The sequence below is a fragment of the Trichosurus vulpecula genome, chromosome 2 (genome assembly GCF_011100635.1).
Source record: "Trichosurus vulpecula isolate mTriVul1 chromosome 2, mTriVul1.pri, whole genome shotgun sequence".
NCBI lineage: Eukaryota > Metazoa > Chordata > Mammalia > Diprotodontia > Phalangeridae > Trichosurus > Trichosurus vulpecula.
The window spans coordinates 407,498,575-407,509,682 of NC_050574.1; the positions used below are offsets into that span (position 1 = coordinate 407,498,575).

The 11,108-nt window shown below is 36.6% G+C and overlaps 1 protein-coding gene across 1 annotated transcript; it reads left to right on the plus strand.

Annotated features, from left to right (window-relative positions):
* Positions 1-1,037: 1,037 nt before the first annotated feature.
* Positions 1,038-1,383, plus strand: LOC118837267 (60S ribosomal protein L38-like; the record flags this gene model as incomplete). The annotated part of the gene is made up of 1 exon (XM_036744176.1): positions 1,038-1,383. A coding segment is annotated over one exon (288 nt), but the record flags the coding sequence as incomplete, so codon positions are not given.
* Between the last annotated feature and the right edge of the window lie 9,725 nt (positions 1,384-11,108).

Below are 11,108 nucleotides of genomic sequence, written 5' to 3' on the forward strand. Positions count from 1 at the left end.
GCAAATTGAATCAATGTTTTTTTCATTTAATTATGTACTGGGATTCTCAGCTCAGAGGGTGGGGCAAAGGTACTAGGGAAGTCTTGATGGAGGAAAAGAAAATTTGGAATTCAGTCTGTGGTGAAGGGATTAGAGAATCAATTATGGAGGAGTAGAAAGTTTTTTTCTTGATGAAGTAAGAGACTAGGTGAGATCTAATAACTTGCATTCATAGTGGACCCTCACCACCTGTTTTTGTTAATTCTTCTAGCTCTATTCATTGGTATATGAGTATGAATAAAGGTGAGAGTAATTCAGGTTTGGGGTTTGGTAAAGAATGAGCAGCAATAAGACAAGAAGGCAAAGGATTCAAGAACAAAAGATAGTACAGATTTGAGCTCTTTAATAAAGGTTTGAGATTAGGAATGGGGAGTATTATAGGAGCAATGGTAATGGCCTGAAAAAGTCCTGAAGAGTGTTCATGGTAAGGATGGAGAATAAGTTTAGGGTAATAAGGTATGGAAAAAATAGAATGATAAAGGATTATGATCATATTTAGGAATTTCAGAGCTTTGGGAATCTTTTCTGGATATTGGCAAGATATGTCGATATAAGCCTATGTGTAGCTGACGTGGAAGAGAATAGTAAGTCTTAAGCATTGGTTAGAATGAAGAATTTTAAAAAGTATTTGTGAGAACATCAACACTTACATTGAAATCACCCAATATGAGGACATACATTAGATATGAAAACCACACATTAAATTTATTAAGAAAGGAGGAAGAATATCCTAGGGGTTGATACATAATGGCCACAAGGATCTAAAATGAGTGTTAAATTTATAAAGAATAGGGGCAGGGTTGAGGTGGATAATAATAAGGAAATGGATAATTAAGTATGGAGGGTGGAGTTTGTTCTTCTGTAAATATGGGTTCATTTTGCAGGAGATTTATAGTTCAATGTACAATCATCTTTTTATTATATTGTGTTATAGAAATGCTTTGTCTTATTCCATAAATTAAAAATATTTTTTTAATTTTTTAAAAAATCTGTGCTTTTTCCGTCTTCCTCGGCCGCTTGGCAGTAGCGCGACTTCTCGGGCCACACGCCGCCCCTCGTCCCGCCGCCGCCGCCATGCCCCGAAAATCGAGGAAATAAAAGACTTCCTGCTCACAGCCAGGAGAAAAGATGCCAAATCTGTCAAGATCAAGAAAAACAAGGACAATGTGAAGTTTAAAGTTCGATGCAGCAGGTACCTGTACACATTGGTCATCACAGACAAAGAGAAGGCAGAGAAACTTAAACAGTCCCTGCCTCCTGGTTTGGCTGTGAAGGAGCTGAAGTGAAGGAATCATTCAATGTTCCACCTGTATTAAAATGTAGGGGGAAAAAAAGAAAAAAAAATTCTGAGAGTTTGCTAACCATTGAGAAATAAGCCCAGGCACAGTATCAGTAGATAGTAGGAGTTCTATCAATAAAGTAATGATTAGAAAGTTCAGGGTCTCTGTGTAGCCCTATTTCTCAAGGTTTGGGCACACCCCTCAACTGCCTGGTCATATAGTATGACTTGGAATGATAATCAAAAAGTAGGAGGTGTTGCTAGGTATCTAGAATCCCAGACAGGGCACAAGAAGTCTTATTGTGTGTGTAAGAGATGGGCATAAATACAGAAGTTTAGCTTCCCAGTATGTAGAAGCAGGGCCTGGTATGTTTTTCACACTGTTCCTGTGCAACTCTTCACTGATAAATATTGCATCCACATGCTCAATATGTTCCTCTACATTGCCTTTGAATAACCTGAAATTAATTCTCAGAGACTATAATATTCCATGATTCACAGCCCTATTGCACCATTGGAAGAATATAGGCATGAATGAGTTAGGTTTTTGGTCAAGGGAGAAGCTTGGAGATATTAAAAATGCTACATAATATATCAAAACAAATACAACTTCATCTATTCAATTTTTAGCCAAGTTTATTGTCTATTTGTATTGTCTGTCCAAGATATATGTATTCATGGATGAGATCAATGAGTTGGACAATCATCTGTATGTTACAGACTAGAAAAGTGAACATTCTCAATTCATTTCTTTTTCCTGTGTGTATACTTAGGCTGAATTCTTTTGAGATCTAATTTAGGAAGTTCTGCCATGTTCCAGGGCTTGATGAAGCCAAGAAAATATCATCTACAAATGGGAGCATTTTAATGACTCAGAGTGATGGATGTGGGGACAAGAAGACATGGGTTCATGTTCTGACTTTGACACAAGATGTGTGATTGTGGGCAGATCAGCACCTCTGTAACTGAGATTTCTCACCTATAAAATGGAAATAGAAATATCCAAGGTACTTGCTTCATAGGATTTGTTGCAAAAGTTGAATGTACGGAAAACATTTTGCAAACTTTAAAATACGTCGTGTCTGTGATTGTTGCTATATCTTGACTTGGTTCTGAATATCTTCTATCATTGAAGAAGAGTTTTGGTTTTAGTTTTTTAACAGAAATTTCAACAGATCTTTTCTATTTTTCGCTTGTTTCCTTGTTTCCCATTTTGTCCTAAAGCATTCTTGTGATGATTTATTTTCATTAGCAATCTCCCCAAAATTTCTTTGAACTTAACCCCCACACTTTCTTTTGAAGTGATACTCATCATAATCTTTCACTCTTTAGGATTTTACAAAACAGCTTATGTTCTAAATTAATATTATTCTTGACTACCCTATCCCTTAATTTGTCAAGAATAAAAGATTGTGCTGAATAAAACAGTTTCTAGATTCTCATGGACTCTTGATGATTCGTATAAATTTTATTGATTTGTGCCAATTTATATTAATAAATTTATCAAAGTTCCCTAGAAAATGGTATAAATGCTTTTTCTTTTATTCACATTCTACTTTTTGCCATTAGTAATTTGTTTAAATAAACCAGGTTGGAATTACTGCAATTACACAAATCATATTTTCATTTTTGTGTTCTTTCCTCTAATTTCGTATTGATTTTTATATTTGTTCTAACAAGTTGTTGAACTAATGGTTCAAAGACATCTGATTTGGACTCCCTTACTTGTAATCATTTTCCATCTGTTAAGACAATTTCATTTTTTGTGATTTCATTTAATGCTTACCATAATTAGTGCCTCTTGGTTCTTGTCTAGAAGAGAATATTCATGTGACTTAAGACTCTATACTCTACTAACTTCCATATTGCCACTTGAAGATTTGCATGGCCTTTCCCATTTCTTACTCCTAACATTTTTTAACATGTTTTGTGATATCATCCTGTAACACTAAGTATTGAAGTATGTGCAGATTTAATTGGGAGTCTCCTATCATTTTTTTAGAACTCTTTTCTTCAATCTCTGTAACATATATTGACATATAAGTTGCAATTATCATGACAGTTGACTTTTTGTAAATTATTATAACCACCACTGAGTGTCTAAGTGCCTCATGTATCTTGTTTTTCTTTGACTTTGGGCATCACAACAAAGCAAACTCCTTTTCTCCTAGAATCTGAGCCAACCTTCCATTTAGCTGCAATTTCTTCTTGGCTCCTGATTTAGTTTATGGTAAGAATGCTGAGATTGATATGATTCATTACTCTCAGTATTATGTCCTCTCATTTGTCATTAGACCAGATTCTCATATTTAGAGAACCATGAATAAATGTTTACAGATGGTCTAAAAGCTGTCATTCTTTGCACTCTCACCCTTGTTATTCACAACATTACACTATCACTAAAAAAGAGATCTTTAGGTCATATACTCTCTTCTTCTGGGGATACCTCATGAATATATCTTAGCCTAGGAGTGGGGAACCTGTGGCTTCCAGGCCACATGTGCCTTCTAGATCCTTGACTGAGGCCAAGTTTTACAGAACAAATCCTTTTATTAAAGGGATTTGTTCTGTGAAGTTAGCCCATAAGATACTAATGTTCATTATGTTTCCTGTTTTCTCTTTTTAATTATATCTTTAGCCTAAGTTCCCAATTTGGGATCTTAAGAAAGGGCCAGTCTCTAGCCCCTCCTATATTCTTGGATGGAGTAGTCAGCTTCTATCTGGTCCCATTCCAGATTTTATATTCTCAGATGCTGGCTTTCACCTGCCCTGGCTGTGCCCCCACCATAGCATCTCAATCAGAGCGCTATTAGTCCCCAGTGATAATGACATCGGATTTCAGATCTGTTTACCTGCCTTCTCACTGGGTCCTGGCAGGACTTCTCTAAGTGCCCACAGGATTCTTGCTGTCTTTTTTTGAATAGCCCAAGTTCAATAAAGGCATTTAAAACTCTTATTTATCATTGTATTAATAGATCATTATTTCACCTCATGCCGTTTGTAAATTCTTTGCAAAAGTATAGGTAGGAGATCTGATCCCTTCCATGACCTTTCACATCACATTACATGGCTTTTGTATCACATGACCTTTCGCATTAACTGGAAGTCCATATTTATTCAATTTTGACAACACATTTGAAATCCATGATGTACTATAAGATACAAGAATGGTTTGTGAACTATAATCTTGGAACTATTCTGCAAAAGACCTGAAAATAGCAAAAAAAAAAAACCCCAAAAAACCCAAAGTTTGGTACAGAAAGCTCTGGAACTTTATGTGACAGAACTAGATCAGGGATCAATCATCGCTATATATCATACTACCATCAGTTTCAGTTTGAAATATGACTTTTCTTGCCTGTGATTTTATAAGTGGTACACGTGCAATGTTGGGAGTAGGTTTTGATAGGTAGCAGTACAGTTGATAGCTAGATATGGAATCACAAAAGTCTGGGTTTGAGTTCTACTTCAGATACCTATGTGAACCTGAGCAAGTCACTTTATCCTTCCAAGGTTCAATTTTCTCATCTATAAAATGGGGATGATAATAATAGCTTTGGTTCACATGTTTGTTATCAGGATAAAATGAAATAATGTATCCAAAGTGCTCTACATGCATTAAAATATATGCTGTGTTTATGGGTTATATAAATATAAGCTATTATTATCATATGTTATCACCTTTATTATCATTATATTATTACAGTGGCTACAAAATCAATACTCAAGTAAAGAGGTAGAAGGAGAAAAAATGACTTTAATGAAAAATACGACAAAGACTAATTTCTTAGCGTATTAACTTTTCCCTCCAAATTTGGCCATTTGAAATTATTCTTGTCTAAGACTAACAGCAAGCAGTTAGAAACTGATGAAGAGGATCTTAACCCAATATGAGAAGATTTCCCCAATATAGAATGTGTTGATGCTGAACTATAAATTTCTATAAATTTTTATGTATTGCAGAATGCAGGCTAGAATGCCTTTTGGAAACCAGAGAGAAATTTAACAAGAAAAGGAGCTTCTACGTGGAGAAATATAGAGAGTTTGTGTGTTGGGTCCAGGTGTGGCCTTTGGCACATGTTGCCTGTACCTAGCCTTTTCTGTAATTACAAACTCGTAGTCCCAGCAAGACATGGAAACTTCCCCCATCACATTTTTTATTTAAATTTTTGCTGCTTTCTTACAGATAGACTTTGGGAATTTTTTGTTATATAATTATGGATAGTACTATGTACTATATAGCTACATACTTACAAGTCTTTCATTTAGTGGCACAGCCTAAAACAAATATTTGTATTTGTTTTATAAGCATCTTGTTCTTACCAAGTGGAAATTAAACTTGGAAAACATTTTAACAGTTTTTATTTTAAAAGATGACAATATGTAGTTTACTATTTTCCACACAAAATTATTTTCCACAAAGGAAGTGCACAAGCTAAGTTTCCCATGAGAACACATTTCTCCATATAATTGCTCCTGTCCCATACTGAGAGTTGGAGCCACTATTTGCAGAACCCATGTCTATTTAAAGTGTTCCTCTCAAATTCTTGGAAGCATGGTTTTTATTGCTGGGTCACATCTTATCAATCTGAGGATCATCACAACAGAAGATGGTAGAACACTGAAAAGATTTTTCTGAGGCCAGTTTTATGGTGCCAAAAGTATTAGTGATTATCCTATTAAATGAGACAGAGCTTTAAAGGGAAATGTAAGGGCATGTAACATGTGCACTCAATCAGAAAAGTCAAAAGCAAAAAACATTATTCCTCATGGCTTGTGACAGTTGGCAAAGAAGCTCTGCTCTCTGGTAAATATGAAATAAAGAAGCCAGTGACCGGAGAAAACAGCTTAAAGTAGGCCCTGTGGGCCATCTCTGGGCATTTCTGCTCCAATCCCCTCTTCTGAAACTGACTACAAAGCTAGTACATAAATCACATACAAAATCAGCAGTTACATCTACTTTTTATTAACTTAATCACCTGTCATTCACAAGATTATGCTCCCAATTACTTTGATCTCCTTTCAAAAGTCAAATACTTTGTTAGAGGATTAAGATTTGCCTTCTCCAGGGGCAGAGCCAAGATGGTGGCTGGAAAGTGGGGACTGGCTTGAAGCTCTCCCCCAGATCCCTCAAAACACCTATAAAAATGACTTGAAACAAATTCTAGAACTGCAGAAACCACAAAATAGCAGGGAGAAGCAGGGCTCCAGCCTAGGACAGCCTGGATCGTCGCTGGGTAATGTCTATCACAAGGAGCTGGGAGAGGAGGGGAGCAGAGCCAGCGTGAGCCACACCAGGACAAACCAGACCCAGGAGCCAGTGGAACAGGCCATAGAGCCCTGAATGAGTGAGCTGTGGCAGGTACCAGACTTTTCAACCCACAAACACCAAAGACAACAGAGAAGGTTAGTGGGAAAAACTGCGGGGACAGAGTGAAAGGAGTTCGCAGTTTGGCCACCACCCTGGGGGCAGCAGAGGTGGTGCAGTTCTGAGGACAGAACTACAGCTGCAGTTACTTCCAGCCCCAGGCTCACCTGGTGGGAGGAATTAAGTGGCCCATCAGAGTGGGAGTGCAGAGCCTGCTTAAGATCTAAGTGGAGGTCTGGGTTGGCAGTTCTTGGGAGTAGAGGACCGTTGGTTTGTGTCAGAGCTTGCTGTGTAGAAAAAGCTCTGAAAACAACAGCACAGCCCCTCAAGCTTGGAACAAAGTACTCTCTACTCTACAAGCACTCATACCCCGACAAAAAACTCAAAGGTCAAGTAGTCGGCTGGGAACATGGCCAGGCAGCAAAAACAGACTCAGATTCAGACTCAGACTTTGGAACCTTTCTTTGGTGACAAAGAAGACCAAAACATACAGCCAGAAGAAGTCAACACAGTCAAAGAGCCTACATCAAAAGCCTCCAAGAAAAACATGAACTGGTCTCAGGCCATGGAAGAGCTCAAAAAGGATTTGTAAAAGCAAGTAAGAGAAGTAGAGGAAAAATTGGGAAGAGAAATGAGAATGATGCGAGAAAACCATGAAAAATAAGTCAATGACTTGCTAAAGGAGACCCCAAAAAATACTAAAGAAAATAACACCTTAAAAAATAGACTAATTCAAATGGCAAAAGAGCTCCAAAAAGCCAATGAGGAGAAGAATGCCTTGAAAGGCAGAATTAGCCAAATGGAAAAGGAGGTCCAAAGACCACTGAAGAAAATACTACCTTCAAAATTAGATTGGAGCAAGTGGAAGCTAGTGACTTGATGAGAAATCAAGATATTATAAAACAGAACCAAAGGAATGAAAAAGTGGAAGACAATGTGAAATATCTCACTGGAAAAACCATGGACCTGGAAAATAGATCCAGGAGAGATCATTTAAAAATTATTGGACTACCTGAAAGCCATGGTCAAAAAAAAAGAGCCTAGATATCATCTTTCAAGAAAGTATCAAGGAAAACTGTCTCCTTTAGTCAGTCATTGACTTGTTTTTCATGGTTTTCTTGCATCCCTCTCATTTCTCTTCCCAATTTTTCATCACTTCTCTAACTTGCTTTTCCCAATCCTTTTTGAGCTCTTCCATGGCCTCAGAGCAGTTCACACCAGTGCTCCTCCTACCCCAAGAACCGCCAATCTGGACTGGACTCAGATCTAAGCTGGCTCTGCACTCCCACTCTGATCTGCCACTTAATACCTGGTTGGGCCTGGAGCTGGTAGCTTGCTGTGTATAAATAGCTCTGAAAACAACAGTGCAGCCCCTCAAGCTTGGAACAAAGTACTCTATACTCTACAAGCAGTCATATCCCAATGAAAAACTCAAGGGTCAAGTAGTTGGTGGGAACATGGCCAGGTGGTGAAAACAGACTCAGATTCATACTCAGACTTTGGAATCTTTCTTTGGTGACAAAGAAGACCAAAACATACAGCCAGAAGAAGTCAACATAGTCAAAAAGCCTACATCAAAAGCCTCCAAGAAAAAAATGAACTGCTCTAAGGCCATGGAAGAGCTCAAAAAGGATTTGGAAAAGCAAGTTAGAGAAGTGATGAAAAATTGGGAAGAGAAATGAGAGGGATGCAAGAAAACCATGAAAAACAAGTCAATGACTGACTAAAGGAGACCCAAAAAATACTGAGGAAAATAACACCTTAAAAAACAGACTAACTCAAATGGCAAAAGAGCTCCAAAAAGCCAATGAGGAGGAGAATGTCTTGAAAGCCAGAATTAGCCAAATGGAAAAGGAGGTCCAAAAGACCACTGAAGAAAACAGTACCTTAAAAATTAGATTGGAGCAAGTGGAAGCTAGCGACTTTATGAGAAATCAAGATATTGTAAAACAAAACCAAAGGATTGAAAAATGGAAGACAACGTGAAATATCTCATTGGAAAAACCACTGACCTGGAAAATAGATGCAGGAGAGATAATTTAAAAATTATTGGACTACCTGAAAGCGATGATCAAAAAAAGAGCCTAGACATCATCTTTCCAAAAATTATCAAGGAGAATTGCCCTGATATTCTAGAGCCAGAGGGTAAAATAGAAATTGAAAGAATCCACCCATTGTCTCCTGAAAAGGATCCCCAAAAGAAAACTCCTAGGAACATTGTTGCCAAATTCCAGAGCTCCCAGATCAAGGAGAAAATATTGCAAGCAGCCAGAAAGAAACAATTTGAGTATTGTGGAAACATAATCCAGATAATACAAGATCTAGCAGCTTCAACATTAAGGGATCAAAGGGCTTGGAATATGATATTCTGGAGGTCAATGGAGCTAGGATTAAAACCAAGAATCACCTACCCAGCAAAACTGAGTATCATGCTCCAAGATAAAATATGGATTTTCAATAAAATAGAAGACTTTCAATCTTTCTCAGTGAAAAGATCAGAGCTGAATAGAAAATCGGACTCTCAAACACAACAATCAAGAGAAGTATGAAAAGGTAAACAAGAAAGAGAAATCATAAGGGACTTACCAAAGTTGAACTGTGGTTTACATTCCTACATGGAAAGATGATGTGTGCAATTCATGAGACCTCAGTATTAGGGTAGCTGAAGGGAATATATACACATAGAAGTCTTTATTCCAGGCTTAATATCTCTAGTCTGTCACTCCCCACATGGTACATTTTCCTTCCATCATTTTGGTCATCCTTTTTTTACACACAGCAATTTATCACCATTCATTCTAAAATGTGGGACCCCAAATTAAACATAATCGTCCAAATGCGACCTGGCAAAGACATAGTGCAAAGAACTATCATTTCTCTCATTCCAGAAACTACATCTCTTTTAATTTACCTTAATTTATGTTATATTCTTTTTGGCTGTCCTACCATATTTCAACTTATATTGTCTACTAAAACCACAAAATATTTTTCTCACCCTTTTGGCTACCTGTGCCAAAAGGGAAGTGGCGTTATTCCTATTAACTTTTTAGATAGACCACTATTCAAACTGGTCAAGATCTTTTCAAACCCTGATACTGTTATCTAATGCATTATCTCCCCTAGCTCTGTATCAATTGAAAATTTTATAAGCTTAAAATTAGAAAGAAAGCATATAACTGAGAAAATATCTTCATAACAAGTTATTTAGAAATACATATATGTATCCATGCCTTATTCATAAGATATATGTGGAACTGATTCAAATTTATATCTATTCCCCAATTGATAAATTATCAAAGGATTCAAACAGATAGCTTTTAGAGGAAGAAATCCAAACAATCCATAGTCATATGAAAAAAATTCAATTCACAATGATTGGAGAAATACAAATCACAGCAACTTTGAAATTCTACTTCATACCCATCAAATTGGCAAAGTTGACAAAAAATGGGAAATTTTAGAAATTCTGCCAAAGCTATTGGAAAACATGCACTGCTAGGGAGCTGTGAAGTGGTCTAGTAATTCTGGAAAGCACTTTGGAACTATGCCTCAAAAGTTACTAAATTGTGCTAACCCTTTGACCGAGGAAGATGACTATTATCTCTGTACTCCCAAAGAGATGAAAGAAAGAGGAAAAAGACCCATATTTTCATAAGTATTTGTAATGATTCATTTTGTGTTGGGGAATAACTGGAAACTAAGGAGGTGCCAAACAGTTGGGGAATGTTTGAACAAATTATACAAATGTAAATGTACCATATGAATATGAATTTAGTGGAAATGAGGAAGGGAGTGATTTCAAAGAAACCTGATAGAACTGATAGAGAGTGAAATAATCAGAACTATGAGAATAATTTATATTATACCAACGTTACAAGGACAGGCAACTTTGAAAGATGTAAGAACTCAATGCCATGAACAATAGGTCTTGAAATGAAACATGCTATCTATTTTCTAAAAGAGAAGTGATGGACTCAGGGTGCAAATTAAGACATTCTTTTCTCCAATGTGGCCAACACAAATATTTGTTTCATTTATGCATATATTTCAAAGGTTTTGTTTGTCTTTCTTCTTCATGGCTGTGTGGGGTCAAGTGGAACAGATAGAAAACAGATTTTTAAATTTAAAAAATTGGATTAAAAACAAATTTTATAAACTTGCTGTCAATGCATATATCTAAGTAAATAATTAATTAAAATAAATAAATGAAATGGTCAGTTTTCCAATGAATAGATCAAAAAAAAAATTTAGTCACATGAAAAATGCTCTAAATCATTATTGATTAGAGAAATGCAAATTAAAACAACCTTGAGATATCAATTTACACCTATCAGATTGGCTAAAATGATTAAAGGTGAAAGCAACAAATGTTGGAGGGGATATGGAAAAATTGGAACACTAATTCATCGTGGTGGAATTGTG